The 18,680-nt window shown below is 49.8% G+C and overlaps 1 protein-coding gene across 1 annotated transcript in view; it reads left to right on the top strand.

The window, feature by feature from the left end:
- Nucleotides 1–18,680, top strand: part of PRRC2A (proline rich coiled-coil 2A) — a 215,053-nt gene that overhangs the window by 83,240 nt on the left and 113,133 nt on the right. Inside the window, exons 5-11 of the mRNA XM_030197354.1 lie at nucleotides 9,024–9,096; nucleotides 9,185–9,328; nucleotides 9,459–9,652; nucleotides 9,797–9,876; nucleotides 10,159–10,301; nucleotides 10,435–10,525; nucleotides 11,107–11,278. Of these exons, the coding sequence (XP_030053214.1) occupies nucleotides 9,024–9,096; nucleotides 9,185–9,328; nucleotides 9,459–9,652; nucleotides 9,797–9,876; nucleotides 10,159–10,301; nucleotides 10,435–10,525; nucleotides 11,107–11,278 (897 nt within the window). The remainder of the gene's footprint in view (nucleotides 1–9,023; nucleotides 9,097–9,184; nucleotides 9,329–9,458; nucleotides 9,653–9,796; nucleotides 9,877–10,158; nucleotides 10,302–10,434; nucleotides 10,526–11,106; nucleotides 11,279–18,680) is intronic.

Here is an 18,680-nt window from a genome sequence, read left to right as displayed (position 1 = left end):
TTTTCAGCCTCTGGTTCTGAGTTCTTTTTCTTATGGTCCATATGGTCATCTGGTCCCCAGTTGAGCTTTGTGGGTGGCTTGAGTCTGCAGAGTTATATCTGGAGGTCTTCAGATCCCTGTCTTTGGTGCCTTACAAAATTTCTTTCCTCCCTTCATGTCTCCCCTTTCTCCTGTGCAGCTCTCCTTTTCCAGCACAACTTTAAAAAAAAAAAAAAGTTTGCTGACGAGGGTGGGACAGTATCAGTCCTGAGCCTTTCTCATGGATGGTAAAATTCATGTAGCCTGAACTTTTTTTTTTTTTTTTGGGGGGGGGGGGGGGGGGAGGCGGTTGGCAATGGTAAGTACGACTAAAATTTTGACTCGGAACCACTTAGAGGGCTGCAAGTTCTGCTTGGTGCGGGGGAAGGATCTTGACTTCTCACTAGGGACACAAGGTGCTCTTGTAACAGTCCGGATTAATGGTGACTCCTGTGTAGGCAATCAGTGTTCTTGCCTTGGGACCTGCCAGCCAGCATCGGGGCATTGCAGTACGTGCAAGTCAGGAATCCCACTGGACATGGAGGAAACGGGCGGCGACAGCACATCTTCAGATTCAGTGCAGCATGCTAATATGCCAAGGTAACCTGTGCAGTAGCCAGTATTTTCTCAGTCTCAGCAGAGGTAAAAGGACAGCCTGTGCAGTCTTCAATAGTCTGGTGAGGTAGTTTGGACTAGGTCACGGGGACTTGTTGGTTTCCTGACCATTTTCTTTTCTTGGCTTACCCTGTACGTGTGTATAAAAAAAAAAAAAATCATATTAATGATTAAGTGCTTCGGGGCCCTGGGTCTGGTGGGGCCCAGTGTTTTCCCCCTGGGGTGTCACACCTAATTTGGGTCCCTCCCTCTGTGTTGCTCTCTGTTTTGAGATCCTGGCAGCTTTGTGCCTCGGCTGCTTTCCTAGTACTGTAGCCTTGAGTGCCTCACAATTCTCAGCTGCCAATTTATGTTCCTGTTTCTTTAAGAGCAACAGTGAATTTTCTCCTGCTCGGAACGAACGGAGTTTCAGTTCTTTGTTAGAGCGTGAGAGCAGCGCGAGTGTGTTGAGTGTGTGAGAGATTTTGGGGCCGTTTCGCGCAGCAGTGGTTTTTGCCCTCGTGTTTAGATGGCGGGCAAACTGATTCGGTGTTGCGCTTGCGCGCGCTGCGGTGTTGAATCCCCGGGAGCGCAGTGTCGTCTTTGTGGCGAACCAAAGCAGGTGGCGGCAGCTCCCCCCGAGTTAACTGCGGAGGTCCCAGCAGTTTCAGGAGTTGCTGGGGCAGCGGGGATGCCGCTTGGGACATCAGCGACGGCTCCGGTTTTGGCGGGAATGTCCGCCATTTTGTCGGCGGCGCGCACTGCGGATTCGGTGGTTTTTGGGCTTGCTTCCCCCGTTTTGGTTGCAAAAGGCCCGTCGGAGGCTCCTGGAGGGGTTGGCTTTCCCCCTGAGTTTGTGTGGACCCTCTATCAAGCATGGAGGACGGGACCCCCCCAATTGGAGGAAGGGGCTAGTACCTCGCTAGCAGAAAGACCACGGGTGGATTGGTCAGATGACGGGGAGTTCTTTTCTCCGGGTGGTTCTGATGTGGCGCTTAGTGAGCTTGGGGACCCAGAGGGGTTTGAAGGCTCGCAGGATGCGGAGTGCTTGATTCCTGGGCAGGGTCCCTCGGTGGTTCGTATTTTCCACAGGGATGAGCTGTCTGAGCTTATAGATCAGGTGTCGGCCACCCTTAAGTTTGATCAGCCAGAGGTAGCCATGGGGGAGGCTAGACAGGTGGATCCCTTAGTTAAAGGTATCCAGAGGAAAGCCCGGTCCTTCCCCATGAACAAGGATCTCCGGGATATGGTTTTTCAGGAGTGGAATGCTCCAGATGCGCCATGTAAAGTCGCGAAAGCCATGGCGAGGCTTTATCCTCTTCCGCAGGAGGATAGGGATTCCTTTAAGGCTCCCACAGTGGATGCCATGGTGACGGCAGTTACTAAGGCCACGGCAATCCCGGTAGACGGAGATACCGCTCTCCGTGACCCCTAGGATAGGAGGCTTGAATCATTTTTCAAGCGTAGTTTTGATCTGTCAGCTCTTGCCTTGCAGGCCTCGGTGTGTGGGGGCCTAGTAGCTCGGGCGTGTTTTCGCTGGGCCGAGAAACTTCTGGATGATTCGGTGGAGGTTGGTTCCTCGGGGGTCCAGGAGTTAGCCAAGCTGGAGATGGGATCGTCCTTTTTGTCGGATGCTCTTTATGATTTATTGCGTGCTTCGGCAAAAAATACAGCTATGGTAGTAGGGGAGCGTAGGGCCCTCTGGTTACGCGGTTGGGTCGCGGACGCGGCCTCTAAGGCTAAGCTGTGTTCTCTTCCCTTCAAGGGGTCCATGCTTTTTGGTGAGGAATTGGATAAATTGGTGAAAGGTCTCAGTGATGCCAAGGCCCCTCGTCTTCCGGATATTCGTCCTAAGGCGGCTTCCAGGGGTACATCCTCCCGAGGTCGGTTTCAGGAGGCTCGTCGGTATAGGCCAGGGAGGTCTAGTGGGGCTTCTAGAGGTCGGTTCTTCCAGCGCACCAGTCCTTTCGTGGGAGTCGTCGCGGAGGGCGTGACTTTTCCGCGGGAGGTCAGGCTTCGGGGCGTAGTTCACAATGAAGGTGTGCGGGCCCAGGCTGTGGTTCGGGTAGGAGCTCGTCTGAGTCTTTTTTTTACCAGAGCTGGGTCCAAATCACTTCAGATCAGTGGGTTCTCGAGGTGGTGCGAGACGGATACGCACTGGAGTTCGACAGTTCACCGCCCGAACGATTCTTGGAGTCCCCTTGTCATTCAAGGCTCAAGTGGGCAGCAGTGCGGGACACTTTGGCTCGTCTTATCATGCTGGGGGCGGTGGTACCTGTTCCCCTCGCTCAGCGCGGCTTGGGCTGCTATTCGATCTATTTTGTGGTTCCGAAGAAGGAGGATGCCTTTCGGCCTACCTTAGATCTAAAGAGAGTCAATGCAGCCCCCAAGGTTGCCTCGTTTCGCATGGAAACGTTGCGGTCAGTCATTGTCGCGGTTCAGGACGGAGAGTTTCTAACGTCTTTGGATTTGTCGGAAGCTTATCTCCACATTCCTATTCGTGCCGCTCATCAGCGATTTCTTCGCTTTTCGGTATTAGGGAAGCACTTTCAGTTCTGTGCTCTGCCTTTTGGACTAGCAACGGCTCCCCGAACCTTTTCCAAGGTTATGGTGGTAGTGGCGGCGTCCTTGCGGAGGCAGGGTATTCTGGTGCACCCGTACCTGGACGATTGGCTGATTCGGGCCAAGTCCAGGTCGGAGAGTGAGATGGCTACTGCTCGAGTGGTACAGTTTCTTCAGTCTCTGGGCTGGGTAGTGAACTTCGGCAAGAGTCATCTGGTGCCGTCGCAGTCTCTGGAATATCTGGGGGTTCTTTTCGATACCAAGAAGGGTTGAGTGTTCTTGCCCGGTCCCCGGATTCGCAAGTTGCAGGGTCAGATTCGTCTGTTTCTGGCGGAATCAGCACCGACGGCCCGGGAGTATCTGCAAGTCCTGGGGTTGATGGCGGCCACCATAGAAGTAGTTCCGTGGGCCCGGGCGCACATGCGGCAGTTGCAGTTAGCTCTTCTCAGTCGTTGGTCACCACTGTGTCAGGAGTTGGACATTCGTCTTCAGCTGTCAGTAATCCCACGCCTCAGTCTCCGGTGGTGGCTAGACACAAGCAATCTGGAAAAGGGAATGCCGTTGGAGGCCCCGCAGTGGGTGGTCCTCGTCACAGACGCCAGTCTACAAGGCTGGGGAGCTCATTGTCTGGGGCAAGTGGCTCAAGGTCGGTGGACTCAGCTCAGTGGTGGACCTGATGGCAACGGCCCGCAATGCTCAAGTTCCGAGCTTTTTCAGTCGTCGGAGGGACCCTCGTGCGGAAGGGATCGACGCTCTTCAGGTGCCCTGGCCTCAGGAGTTGCTGCTGTATGCTTTTCCTCCATGGCCGTTAGTCGGACGCGTAGTTCAACGCATAGCTCGGCACCCCGGACGGGTGATCTTGATAGCCCCGAATTGGCTGCGTCGGCCGTGGTTCGGAGATCTGGTACGGCTGGCGGTAGTGGACCCTCTTCCGTTGTCAGATTCAGTGGTGTTGTGTCAGGGACCGATAGTTATGCCAGATCCGGATCGGTTCTCGCTTACGGCCTGGCTCTTGAGAGGCACAGGTTAAAAAGAGGTTTTTCGTCCAGAGTCATCGCCATGATGTTGAGCTCTCGTAGGCATTCTACTTCGTTGGCTTACGTCCGGGTCTGGAGAATCTTTGAGCACTGGTGCGCAGGTAGACAGATTCTTCCTTTTCGTGCGTCGGTGACGGATGTATTGGAGTTTTTGCAGGATGGTATGGACAGGGGTCTGGCCTTGTCCTCCTTAAAAGTACAAGTGGCAGCTTTGTCCTGTTTTCGGGGGAAGGTTCAGGGGAAGTCTTTAGCTTCTAGTCCTGATGATGTTCGTTTTTTGAAGGGTGTTAAGCTGCTGCGGCCGCCTCGGCGGCGGATGGTGCCTCCATGGGATTTGAATCTCGTTCTGGATGCGTTGGTTAGGCCACAGTTTGAGCCCTTGGTTTCTGTTTCGGACAAGGATCTTTCCTTAAAGACTGTTTTCTTGGTGGCTATTACTTCAGCTCGGAGGGTGTTGGAACTTCATGCTTTGTCTTGTAGAGAACCCTTTTTTACTTTTTCCAAGGAAAAGGTTTCGTTGCGGCCAGTACCGTCCTTTTTGCCCAAGGTGGTCTCAGAGGTTCATGTTAATCAAGTAATTTCCTTGCCAGTTTTGGGTAATTTTGCGGGGGATGCGGAGCAGCGTCGTCTGGCAAAGTTGGATGTGCGGAGAGTCTTGCGTTGTTATATTGCCAGAACTCGGGAGTATAGAGTTTCTGATCGTTCGTTCTTCATGGTGGTGCAAAAAAGGGTGCGGCAGCTTCCAAGGCAACGATAGCAAGGTGGTTTAAAGGAGTCGATTGCTTCGGCTTATTTGCTAAAAGGTCGCTTGGTTCCTAAGGAGTTTTCGGCCCATTCTACCAGGGGAATGGCAGCCTCTTGGGCGGAGAGTAGTATGATTCCTCCATTGGATATTTGTCGAGCGGCGGTTTGGTCTTCGTTGCATTCCTTTGTTAAGCATTATAGGATTGATGTGCATGCCAAGGAAGAGGCAGGCTTTGGGGCTGCAGTGTTGACCTCTTTTTCTTCGTGGATCCCGCCCGTAGGATATTTACTGCTTTGGTACGTCCCATGCGTCTTGACCGGTCTGGAGGGTCGTGGAGGAAGGTGAAATTAGATCTTACCTGCTAATTTTCTTTCCTCTAGACCCTCCAGACCGGTCAAGGCCCGCCCTGTCTGTCTTTATGTATTTTAGGCCAGGAGGTTTACTTTGTCTGTTTTACCAGTTTGGTTGGTTTGAGTCTGGACAGGTGTGACGGTGTTTGGTAGTCCACCTGTGGAAGCACACACAAAAAAGGGACACAGTAAGAGAAATAAAGTGTCCAATTGGCAGTGACCACGTACAGGGTTGCTCATTATAGTTAGTGTTATCGTTTCTCTGCTTTGTTAGTTTTATACTGGCTAGTGGATGTACTGCACAGATTATATATACAATATTCAAAAGCTCAGTGTTTCTCAGTCTCCCTCTGCTGGTAGGAGGACATAACCCACGCGTCTTGACCGGTCTGGAGGGTCTAGAGGAAAGAAAATTAGCAGGTAAGATCTAATTTCACCTTGCTGCTTTCCAGGGTGGGCTACCTGTTTGACGGTGACAATGACCACCTTGCTCGTGGAAGTGTACATTGCCCTAAAAGACCTACAAAATAGGAAACTAGAAGGCTTGCCGAAACAAGCCTTCGAAGTGGCCTCTTTGGGCCTTCAAGCAAGTGTGCAGCTTGTTCATGGCAAAAACATGCCTGACGTGATATCGGCAGTCGGCAACATAAACAGGCGCTCTAACGCCCAGCTGGAAATGGGTCTACCTACTTGGTGAATGCTATTTATGACATGTTACAGCCCTCAGTATGTCTTTTGGCTGTACTGGCACGACAGCAACTATGGTTGCGGCATTGGGCAGTAGAAGCAGCATCGGTCATGTCTAGTTAAACTGCTTTGTCAGGGCAAGTGGCTGTTTGGAGAAGATCTCAGTAACTTGGTGAAAGAACTGGAGAAACTAAGCCACAGCAATTGCCAGAGGATAAGCTGAAGGGCTATGGTCATCCATTTTTAGGGGGCTCGATCTCTATTTTGAGACAGACGGTACAGGCCTGATCATCAGCAATTTGGTCAGAATTTCCGCTTTGTCATGCCAGTCTTCCCTTCATTCTCCCTCCTCTGATTACCCTATGCCTCAAGAACATCGTAATGATGCGAGCATGGTCCATTCTTCCTCCAGTGAGAGGATGCCTTTAAGAGGAGTGGGCTAAAATCATGTCAGACCAGTGGGTTCTGGATATTCTTATAGAAGGTTACAAGTTGGAGTTCCCGCTTGGTTGCTCCTTTCTTCTTGAAGTCATCTTGTTGAAAGGGATCCAAGGTGGCCGAGTTTCAGGCCACTATAGATTCCTTGCTGGTGCTCCAGTTCCCCAGGCCAAACAGGGACAAGGCAGATACTATGTTTGTTTTATTGTCAAAAAAGAAGTCATTTTTTATCCAGCCTTAGATCTCAGAGGTCTAAACTGCTGTCTCCTGAGTGTCCCACTTTCACATGGAGACACTTAAGAGTAGTCATAGCCTCGGTTCAAGCAGGAGAATTTCTCACCACCCTAGGTCTCAAGAAGGTGTACTTGCATATAGATCCACCGCATCAGGGGTTTCTACATTTTGTAGTGCTGGGCTGTCACTTCCAGTTCAGGGCTTTGCCCTTTGGTCTTGCCACAGCTTCAAGAACGTTTACCTAAGGTGTTGTGGTGGTGGTGGTGGTGGTGGTGGTGGTGGTGGTGGCAGGGTCAGCGTCCTTCCTTTGGCACCAGTGAATCAGCCGATCAGCCATATCTTGATGACTGGCACATTCGTGCATTGTCCTGTTCAGACAATGTGGTGGCAACGGACAAAGTTGTCCATATTCTGCAGTCATTGGGTTGAGTGGTCACAAGAAGAGCGGGTGCTGGAGTATATGGGTGTTTATCCAACACAGCACAGGAGAGGATCTTCCATATACAGCGCAGGGAGGTCAAAGCTGGTTCAACAGATTCGTCTTCTCAGTCAGTACAGGGCCTAGGACTATGCCTAGGTTCTGGGGTCATTGACTGTGGCAATGGAAGTGGTGCCATGGGCAAGGACTCCTTGGATGCTGGTTGCCAAATGCAGTATTCAGTGGTTGTTGTTACCCAGGAATTTGACTGTCGGAGTGCCCTTTCCGATAACACAATGTGAGGTGGCAATGGATGTCATCAAGTTGGGTTGGGAAGCTCATTACAAGTTCATCTGGCACTGGGCACCTGGATGGACCAGGAGTCTCAGTGTTGATTAATTGCTTGAAGCTTAGGACAGTGCGGAATGCCTTACGTGATTTTGCTCCCTTTCTGGCTAGGGCTGTGGTCCAAGTTTTTTCAGACAGTGCAACAGTGGTTTATATCAACAAGCAAGGGCGGGACCCACAATCATTCGATTTTACAGCAGAGGCAGCCTCCTGCATGAGTTGGGTGGAGAAAAATCTTCTCTGTTTGTCGGTAGCTTGCATCACTGGATCCTTGAATGTGGAGACAAACTTTCTCAGCAGTCACTCCTTGGACCCAGGAGAATGAGAACTATCTAGCCAGTGGTTTCAGTTGATGGGGTTCTCCGCTTCTGGACTTGATGGTAGCAAAAAAGGAATGCCAAGTGCCCGAGTTCTTCAGCTGTCGGAAAGAACTGGGCTCGATGGGGATCGGGATCAATGTTCTACTGCAGCCCTGGCCGAAGATAAATCCACTTTTTCTTCCCTCCTTGAACCTTGGTAGTCCACAAGTTGAAAAGGATTGCATTGCACCAGGGTTGAGTAACTCTTGTAGCCTCAGATTGGTTGTGGTACATGAACCTGATTCAGCTGCTACACAGGGGTCCTCTCCGTATTCTGCAGGTACACGGCCTACTGAAGCAAGGTCTGGTGCTCCATGGAAGATCCGTGCTCCTTTGGTCTTACAGCGTGGCCATTGAAAGGACGAGGTTGAGAGGTTATTATGATTTTGATCGTTGCTACCTTGCTTTAGGTAAACAGAGGTTTGATCTTATGGGTTCTAAGCCCACAATTGCTAGATGACTGAAGGAGACTCTTGTCAGCTTATTTGCTTGCAAGGAACCAGGCTTCTCAGGCCTTGCGGGCTCGTACTACAAGGCATACAGCAACATCCTGGGCGGAGACTACCTTAATATCTCTGGTGGCTATTTGCAAGGCAGTGACATTGTCGACACTGCATACCTTTTCCAAACACTACAGAGTAGACATTGTGGTTTGCTTGGAAGCCAATTTTGGAGCTTTGGTCCTCAGGGTGGTTGCACCAGGATCCTACCCACTGTAGGGATTGCTTTTGAACATCCCACGTATTCTGGAATAGTGGGAAGCTATGTAATGGAAGGAGAAATTAGGTCTTACCTGATAATTTTCTTTCCATTAGTCCTTCACTATTCCAGAGACCCGCCCAAGGTTTCTGAGATGTTAGTGTGAAGTAATAGGTCAAGTAACAACCGTCAGCTTGCGTGGTGCTTCCTGCATATCTCTTGTTCTCTAGAAGTTGTCCAGAGATGAGAGGTCCACACATGTTTGCTTGTCTGGTTAGTGTTAGGTTAGCGTTTAAGGTTGGTTGTTCTGAGTTTCTCCTTTTTGCTTGTCTACAAAAATACTGAGGACCTGTACTGGATGCCGAGAGAGAGATCTTGGCTCAGTTTTCAGTTCTCTATTGCGACCTGCTGGTTGATGAACACAACTATCCCACAGATCCTGGAATAGTGGGAAGGACTAATGGAAAGAAAATTATCAGGTAAAACCTAATTTCTCTATGCTGTCACAAAACTCGTTCTTGTTATATCTCCCAGAATCCCCTTTCAGTAGTAAGTGTGGTAAAGTCCTGGGCGCAGGCCAGCGTAACCCATGGAGCTCAAGGAGATGGTGAGTCCTGTATCTTCTCTCTGGTATCCACCTTCTTTGGACAGGTGGATTTAAAACAGAAATATGACTGGCCATTTTTCTTGTGCAGGTGGAAAAGGGTCAAGCCAAGTGTCGCCATTCTCGCGCGAGGACTTTCCTACCCTGCAAGCGGCTGGAGACCAGGACAAGGCTGGCAAAGAAAGGGACACTACCGATCTGTCGTATGGGCCCGGACCAAACCTCCGCCCCCAGAGTGAGTAGTTCTAGGTTGTGGGTAGGATGAACACAGACCCACTTGTGCCTATGCCAATGCTACTACTGCCCCACCTCCTCCCTATCATGCCTGAGTTCTTGCTTCTTCTTTTTTCCCCTCTCCTTCACAGATGCTACCAGCTGGAGGGATGGCGGGGTCGGGCGGAGCCTGAACCTGACGGAAAGCGAGGGCCGGGAGCCTCTGCCAGAGGATGCACCGGGGGGGCCCTCCCACGGGAACCAGGCTGTGCCCAGAGCTGGGATGGGCATGCCGCAACCCGTGCCAGCACAGTTCCCGCCATACCGGGGGATGATGCCGCCCTTCGTAAGTAAAGATTAGAGCAGAGGGAGAAGACATGAGGTGACAGAAAATCAAATTGGAGCATCTATCTCTAGCTAATCACTGATCTCAGGAGGGATGAGTGTTGTGTCATGCCCTTGGTAACAGCTGTTGTGGTTCTGCTTTCAGATGTACCCCCCATACCTTCCGTTCCCTCCTCCATATGGACCGCAGGGACCTTACCGTTTCCCAGCCCCAGAGGTCCAGAAGTAAGTATCCTGGGCAAGTTGAATTTTTAAGAACTGCAGCTACTGGCCCATGGAGGTGTGAGTATCATATAGACTAGTACTGTTTTAGTGAAACATTATATATATAGTATATCAGAGAAACTGCAGCTCTTATTTAGAAGTCTGTATTGTTCAGTGACTTACCAAGGTTGCATGAAAACCTGGACAGGAATAAAGTGATTTGATTAGCTTAAATAGAGGATATAGCATGTTCTATGCAATTCCCTTAAATCTGGAACTGAGTTTTTTTTCTTTCTTCGATAGCAGGATCCCCCGGCTTGCAGGGCCCAGGCCTTCCCAGGGCCCCATCCGTCCGCTAGAAGCAGTCAACCGGCCCTCTATCCTCAAGCAGGATGATTTGAAAGAGTTTGATGAACTGGACCAGGAGATGGATGATGGCTGGGCAGGTAGGACAGAGAAAGCGCCTCCCTATTCCTGCAAAAGATAAACCCTTTTGTCATGGCAAGGCTGAGATCTTTGTATATGTATCATGTTCTCACTGTGGCTGTGTGTGTTCCCATATTTGCTTTTCTCTTACAGGTGCCCACGAAGAAGTGGATTACACAGAAAAACTGAAATTCAGTGATGAGGAGGATGGGAGGGACTCTGACTCGGAGATGACTGAGAGTCGGTAAGACTGGCAGTAGGTGTGGCTTGTTTCATTGCCAGGGGAGAAATGCCAATAGCTTGAGAGCCTGCCCTGTCTGGGCAAAGCGACAGGGATGCTTGATGCTTCCATCCGGTCCCAACTATTTGGAGAGATTAACCCATTAGTGCCCAACGTTCAAATCAATGGCTTATTATGGGAACATTGGGCAGTAATGGGTTAAGCCTCTTCAGTTTCTCTGCTGTTCTTTGGCAGGAAGTGGGACTTTCTCACTTAGCCTTTCTGTTTGGTAACTCTATTAAATGATGGTTGATAAAGACAGTGTGGGCTATCCAGTTTGCCCAACAGCACATTTGTCCACCCTAGGTAGTTGCACACCCTCATTTTCATGAGGAACCCAGTGTCCTAGTCATGATTACCATTGTTTCAAGGCTTGGACAGTGATTCTACCATCTTTTCCGGAGTTTAAACAGTTTCATTGGCTTGCTCTTTGCATATAAGTGAGTCATGTTGGTTTAATGACATATTGTTGGAGAAATGTTCAGGTTAAGAGAGGGAGAAAATGTCAAGTACTTCTCCTTTAATGAAGCACTTCTGGCCTACAGAGAGAAATCGGTTCCTAATACCGAAAAGCAACAGCAGCAGTCCCGTGGCCCAGATAGTGGAGAGAAGAAGGGGGGTGCTCAGGAAGAAAAACCCTCTGTTAAAGTGGCCTGGAATGTGGAGGGGGAGCAGGGGCTTCTCCAGCACAGGGGTCAGCCGCTAGCGGATCACCAGGTGAGAGAAGTTCATATTGGTTACTTGTTTCTTCATCAATTAAGGAAGCAGAATATTTTTTTTTGCATTAGCGACATGTCTGTCATAAGAAAGAGAATAATATAGATCACGGAGAAACTATCATCAACCATTCAAATGAGGGGTTGAAGGGACTCCAGGATGATAGAACTCCCTTAGCCCCTTTGTAAAGCAGTATAAACTTTGTGTGTTAGACTAGACCAGTATATGCCCTCCTGCCAGTAGGTAGAGACTAAGAACTCTTGGCTTGTGACATAGACCTATAAGTATTCTGTTCAGCCCTCTTCCAGCCAGACTCCAGCAGGTAACATTTTTTATTTATTTATTTATTGCATTTGTATCCCACATTATCCCACCTTTTTGCAGGCTCAATGTGAATAGAAGTGAATATACATTAGGTTTACAGAGGGTTTGTGTTACATGTTGGTGAATTACATGATGGTGTTAAAGCAGAAGACATTATAAGACAGTACTAAAGTTCAAAAGATTATACAGTTACACATGTTGATCTTTGTGATATATCTCGTCGAAGAGATAGGTTTTTAGTAATTTGCGGAAATTGGTCAGTTCATAGACCGTTTTCAAGTTACGTGGCAGCGCATTCCAGAGCTGCGTGCTCATATAGGAAAAGGTAGATGCGTGCATTGATTTGTATTTCAAACCCTTACACTTGGGGGGATGAAGAATGAGGGGTGTGCGGGAAGATTTTTTTGCATTCCTGGGTGGTAGTTCTGTTAGATCTGACATGTAGGCTGGGGCATTACCATGGATGATTTTATGGACTAAAGTTCATAGTTTGAATGTGATGCGTTCTTTTAGTGGGAGCCAGTGTAGCTTTTCTCGTAGGGGTTTCGCGCTTTCGTATTTTGGTGTGCCGAATATTAGCCTGGCTGCCGTATTCTGATCTGTCTGGAGTTTTTTTTTGAGTATTTGCTCTTTACAACCAGCGTAGAGTGAGTTACAATAGTCCAGATGACTGAGTACCAGTGATTGTACCAGATTGCGGAAGACAGTCCTTGGAAAAAATGGTCTAACTCTTTTTAGCTTCCACATTGAATGAAACATCTTTTTGGTTATGTTATTTGCGTGGTTCTCAAGTGTAAGATGTCGATCAATGGTGACTCCGAGGATTTTCAGGGTGTCCGAAACTGGTAGATTTAGTTTAGGTGTGTTGATGGTGGTAAATTTATTCTTACTGTATTGCAAGGTGAGTACCAGGCACTGGGTTTTCTCAGCATTGAGTTTCAGCTGAAATGCATCTGCCCAGGAATTCATAATATGTAGGCTTTGCTTGATTTCATTGGAGATTTCCCTTAAATCTTGATGGAATGGGATGAAGATCGTTACATCGTCAGCGTATATATATGGGTTTAGGTTCTGATTCGATAGTAATTTGGCCAAGGGTGTCGTCATTAGGTTGAATATGGTCGGTGAGAGGGGGGATCCCTGTGGAACTCCGCATTCAGGTTTCCATGTCACTGATGTAATCGAGTTTGAAGTCACTTGGTATGAGCGTGTAGTGAGGAACCCTTTCAACCAATTGAGAACGTTGCCTCCAATTCCGAAGTATTCGAGGATATGTAATAAAATTCCATGGTCGACCATGTCGAATGCACTTGACATGTTGAATTGTAGCAGTAGAATGTTGTTGCTGTTTGCTATCAATTGTTTGAATTTGTTCATGAGCGTGACTAGTATGGTTTCAGTACTGTGGTTAGAGCGAAATCCTGATTGAGAATCGTGTAATATCGAGAACTTGTTTAGATAGTCTGTGAGTTGTTTGGTCACTATGCCTTCTGTTGTTTTGGTAATTAAGGGGATGGATGCTACTGGTCTATAGTTTATTAGTTCATTTGCATTTTTCTTTGCATCCTTGGGTATATGGGTGAGTAAAATGTTACCTTTTTCCCTTGGGAAAAGTCCATTTTGTAGCATATAGTTTATGTGGTTTGTTAGGTCTTTTATAAATTGTTGAGGGGCCGATTTCATGAGGTTGTTTGGGCATATATCTAGTTTGCAGTGAGATTTGGCGAATCTTTTAAGCATTTGTGAGATAAGATCTTCCGGTATTATTGTGAATTCCGTCCAGATTCTGTCTGCTGGATATATTCCAGGATCTGGGTCTAGGCAGTCCAGGAGTGTGCTGTATTCGGTGTGGCTGACAGGTATTTTAAGTCGCAGTTGTATGATTTTCTCCTTGAAGTACTTCGCCAAGTCGTTAGCTCCCGGTATGTCTTTGCTGTTGTTGGTGACTGGAGTGGTGTCTAATAATTTATTACAAGTTGGAAGAGTTTGTGTGTGTCTTTGTAGTTTGGTCCAATTTCAGTTTTGTAGTATTGTCTTTTGGTTTGTCTTATGGTATATTTGTATTTCCTTCGGAGCTGCTTCCAGTCGTTAAGTGTGGGATCGTCTTTCTTTTTGTTCCAAGCTCGTTCTAGTTTCCTAACTTGTGTTTTGAGTTTTTTCAGTTCTTCGTTGAACCATGGTATTGAGTTCTTTCTGTGCGATGTTCTGGTTTGGATTGGGGCAATGATGTCTAGTGTTAGTTTACATCTGTTGTCCCAATTTGAGAGGAATTGAGTTGTCTGTTTTTGTTGTCTAACCGTCGTCGTAGATCTGTTGCCAGAATTTAACCGGGTCTATTTTTCCTCTTGTGGTGTAGGTTTTTCGTATTTGTTTGTTAGGTAAGTCTTTGGTTCTCCATTGGAGGGTTATATGTGCTTTGTAATGGTCTGACCACAGTGTAGGTGACCATTTTGTGTGTGTTAGTATAACGTTTGCGTCGAGGTCAAATTTGTATCTTATGAGGTCTAATGTGTGTCCTTTTTCGTGTGTTGGTTGTGTATTTTGTCCTTGTAGATCCCATAGTTGTAGGAACTCTCTACAGTCTTGGGCATTTGTTTTGGTGAGATCTTCCAGGTGTAGGTTAATATCTCCTATTATGATGAGGTTGGAGGAAGAGATGCAGGTGTTCGAGATAAAGTCCATGAAGTGCGTTTGGCAGTCTCGCCAGTTGCCTGGTGGTCTGTAAAATAAAACAGTGTTAAGGTGTTCCTGCAGTTTTGGGTGATTGATTCTTATCGAAGCGATTTCCAGTTGGGCATTCCTCAGCGACCCTCCAGACCGGTCAAGACGCTTGGGTTATGCACGCCTACCAGCAGAGGGAGACTGAGAACACAAAAACTGAACCAAGCATAAGCCAGCAGCCAATCCCCAAGCAGCCAGTAAATCTCAGTCTCCAGCAGAGGGTAGACGTGCAGCCTGAGCAGTCAGTCTGATCTGGTAGGATTAGAGATTCTGATTTTGATACCCTGTACTTAGAATTTGTGCTTCGGGGAAGCGGGTCCGGTGGGGCTCCCTGTTCCCCTAGGGGTTTGCACCCGTGTCCGGGTTTTGCCCCTGCTGTACCTTGTGTAAAGGCAGCCTGGTGCCTCGGCTCCTGTGCTACAGGAACCTTGAGAGCCTTAGCCCTTGTCAGTATATAGCAACTGGGCTGTTTGCTGTGTGTGTGAAAAAGAAAAAAAAAAAAAAAAAAGAGGATAGGAGTAAAAGGAGGAAAGTAAGCAGCAGACAGTGCTGTCCTGCATCAGAACATTTTGTTGTTTCTCTTTTTGGGGGCTGGCAAGGGTTTTAGTGTGGTTTTGAGGAAGGGAGTAGAGGTGGGGCGATTTTGGCGGTTTGTGTGTGTACCGCTTTAAATTTTAGCGATGTCGGCGGGAAAAGCGGCTCGTTGCCGTTCCTGCGCGCGTCGGGGGATTGAAACGCCCGGAGCTCCGTGCAAGTTTTGCGGTGAGCCTAAGCACTCTCTCTCTTCTCCTCCGGTTTTGTCTGCTGAGGTTTCGGGCAGCAGTAAGGGCCTCCCGGGGTCTGAATCAGGTTCTGGTGCGGTGACGGCGGTCCCGATTTTGGCGGGAACCGCCGCCATCTTGGATTCGGCTCCGCTGGCGATCCCGGCCCAGCAGGTGGTGGAGGGCCCGGGACAGAATGTTGGGTGCTCTCCAGGGCCTTCGGGGGCTATGGGTTTTCCCCCGGAGTTTGTCTGGTCGATGTTTCAGGCCTGGCAGGCAGGTGCTTCTCAGCCGGAGGTACAGAAGGGGGCAGCTCCTTTGGGGGTCAAGCGCCCACGGTTAGACTATGTGGAGGACCCTGATTTTTTGTCTTTCCCTCCCTCGGAAGATGAGGGTAGTGGATTGGGTGATGAGTTCCCTTTAGACATTGATCCTGAAGAGGAGGGGTCCTTCCCAGGGGAGGATTCCTCGGTAGTAAGGATTTTTCCTAGGGATGAGCTTCCGGAGCTCATTGATCAAGTGATGTCTACGCTTAGGTTTGAGGCTCCTGAGCCGGTTGTAGCGGAGGTTAAGCAGATAGACCCTTTGGTTAAGGGTATTCGTAAGGCTTCTCGTTCTTTCCCTATGAATCAAGATCTGAGGGATATGATCTTACAGGAGTGGTCCTCTCCAGATTCAGCCTGTCGGGTGGTTAAAGCAATGGCGAGACTTTATCCTATTCCCCAAGAGGATAGGGATTCTTTTAAATCTCCTACAGTGGATGCGGTGGTGACGGCAGTCACCAAAGCTACTGCCATCCCGGTTGATGGGGGGACTGCCCTCAGAGACCCTCAGGATAGGAAGTTGGAGTCCTTTGTTTGGCGAAGTTTTGATCTCTCGGCCTTGTCTCTGCAAGCCGCTCTATGTGGAGGTCTGGTGGCTCGGGCGTGTTTCCGTTGGGCTGAAAAGCTTCTGGATGGTCCCGCGCTGGACAGGGCTGCCGTGGTGCAGGAGTTAGCCAAGTTGGAGATGGGATCTTCCTTTCTGGCAGATGCTAGTTATGATTTGTTGAGGGCTTCGGCGAAGAATATGGCTTTGGTGGTTGGAGCTCGTCGGGCCCTGTGGCTTCGTGGATGGACTGCGGATGCGGCTTCTAAATCCAAGTTGTGTTCACTTCCCTTTAAGGGGTCCATGCTTTTTGGAGAAGAGTTGGATAAATTGGTGCGTGGTCTTGGGGAGGCTAAGATTCCGCGGTTGCCGGAATTGCGACCTAGAGGAGGGGGTCGCGGTATGTCAGGGCGTGCTCGTTTGAAGGATGCCCGGTGCTATAGGCCAGGTAGGTTTAGTACGCCGTTTAGAGGCAGATATTTTCAGCGTACTCAGCCCTTTCGTGGGGGTCGTCGAGGAGGGCGTGAGGTCTCGGGGGGAGCTCTGTCCTCCGGTCGTGCTTCTCAATGAAGGTTTGCGGGTCCAGCCTCTGGTGCGAGTAGGTGCTCGGTTGAGTCAGTTTTATCAGAGGTGGGCCCATATCACGACAGACCAGTGGGTCCTCGAAGTGGTGCGAGACGGGTACGCCTTGGAGTTCGAAGAGTTTCTGCCAGATTTCTTTGTGGCCTCCCCATGCCGCTCTCGGCTCAAGGCCAGGGCAATTTGGCAGACTCTCCAGCGGTTGATAGATTTAGGCGCGGTAGTTCCGGTGCCGGTTTCAGAGAGAGGGACCGGTTGTTATTCGATTTATTTTGTGGTTCCCAAAAAGGAGGATTCCTTCCGGCCTATTTTAGATCTAAAACGAGTCAACGGGGCGTTGAAGGTTCCCTCGTTTCGCATGGAAACGTTGCGGTCGGTCATAGTAGCGGTTCAGTCGGGAGAATTTCTCACTTCTCTGGATCTGACGGAAGCTTATCTGCATATTCCCATTCGGAAGGCGCATCACCGGTTTCTTCGCTTTGCGGTTCTAGGACATCACTTTCAGTTTTGTGCTCTGCCGTTCGGTCTGGCTACGGCGCCGCGTACTTTTTCCAAGGTTATGGTGGTAGTGGCGGCGGCTTTGAGGCAGCAAGGAGTGTTGGTGCACCCATATCTCGACGATTGACTGATTCGAGCCAAATCCTATCAGGAGAGTGTGGAAGCAACAGCGAAGGTAGTATCTGTTTTGGAGTCGCTCGGCTGGGTGGTGAACAGTGTCAAGTCATCTGGTTCCGTCCCAATCCCTAGAATATCTGGGGGTTCGTTTCGATACTGTGCGGGGCCTGGTGTTTCTGCCGCCCGTTCGGATTGCCAAGATTCAGGGGCGGATCCGTCAGTTTTCTGCCAAGCGGTCCCCGTCAGCTCACGGGTATCTTCAGATTTTGGGGCTGATGGCGGCATCGATAGAGGTGGTGCCGTGGGCCAGAGCTCACATGAGGCAGTTGCAGTCAGCGCTGTTGGATCGTTGGTCGCCGCAGTCTCAGAGTTTGGAGGTCAGACTATTCTTGCCGGAGGCGGTGCGATCCAGTCTGCGGTGGTGGCTTCATACTCCGAATCTGGAGAGAGGGATGCCCTTGGATTCTCCGGATTGGATTGTGGTGACCACAGATGCCAGTCTGGCAGGCTGGGGAGCACATTGGGTCAGGTGGCACAGGGTCTCTGGTCACCGGATGAGGCCCTTTGGTCAATCAATCGGCTCGAGACTCGGGTGGTCCGGTTGGCGTTGCAGGCCCTGCAGCATCTTCTCGCCGGGAAGGCAGTTCGAGTTCTGTCCGACAATGCCACGGCGGTAGCTTACGTAAACCATCAGGGGGGCACAAAGAGTCGCGATGTAGCCGAGGAGACGGCAGAGTTGATGCAGTGGGCGGAGCTTCATCTGCAGAGTCTCTCCGCAGGTCATGTGGCCGGAGTGGACAATCTCCAGGCGGACTTTCTGAGCAGGCACACTCTGGATCCAGGAGAGTGGTCGCTGCATCGTCCGCTGTTTCATCGGCTGGTGATGGAGTGGGGACTGCCGGTGGTAGATCTTATGGCAACAGCCAGCAATGCTCAAGTGCCCAGGTTCTTCAGTCGGAGGCGGGACCCTCGGTCCGAGGGGATCGATGCTCTGGTGCTTCCGTGGCCACCGCGTCAACTGTTGTACGTGTTCCCTCCTTGGCCTCTAGTGGGGCGCGTAGTTCAAAGGATAGAGCGATACGTCGGCACGGTGATACTCGTGGCTCCGTATTGGCCACGTCGTCCGTGGTTCGGCGATCTAGTGCGGTTGGCGATCAAGGGTCCCCTGAGGTTGGACGGGTCGGTGGTGTTGTTGCAGTGCCCTATCGTAATGCCCAACCCGGTTCCATTCTCGCTTACGGCCTGGCTCTTGAAAGGGACAGGTTGAAGAAGAAAGGGTTTTCAGCTAGAGTAATTGAGACTATGTTGCAGTCTCGTAAACAGTCCACATCCTTTGCTTATGTGCGGGTGTGGCAGATTTTTGAGAACTGGTGTAGGGATCGTTCTTATTCGCCTTGGAACTCGTCTCTTCCGTAGGTGTTAGAGTTTTTGCAGGATGGGGTGGACAGAGGTCTAGCTCTTTCTTCTTTGAAGGTGCAGATTGCGGCCTTGGCTTGTTTCCGGGGTAGGATCCGGGGGGTTTCCTTGGCATCTGC

This window comes from Microcaecilia unicolor, chromosome 3 (genome assembly GCF_901765095.1).
Source record: "Microcaecilia unicolor chromosome 3, aMicUni1.1, whole genome shotgun sequence".
Classification (NCBI taxonomy): domain Eukaryota; kingdom Metazoa; phylum Chordata; class Amphibia; order Gymnophiona; family Siphonopidae; genus Microcaecilia; species Microcaecilia unicolor.
The sequence above is the reverse complement of the archived record's forward strand: the minus strand, read 5'-3'. Positions and strand labels throughout refer to the sequence as shown.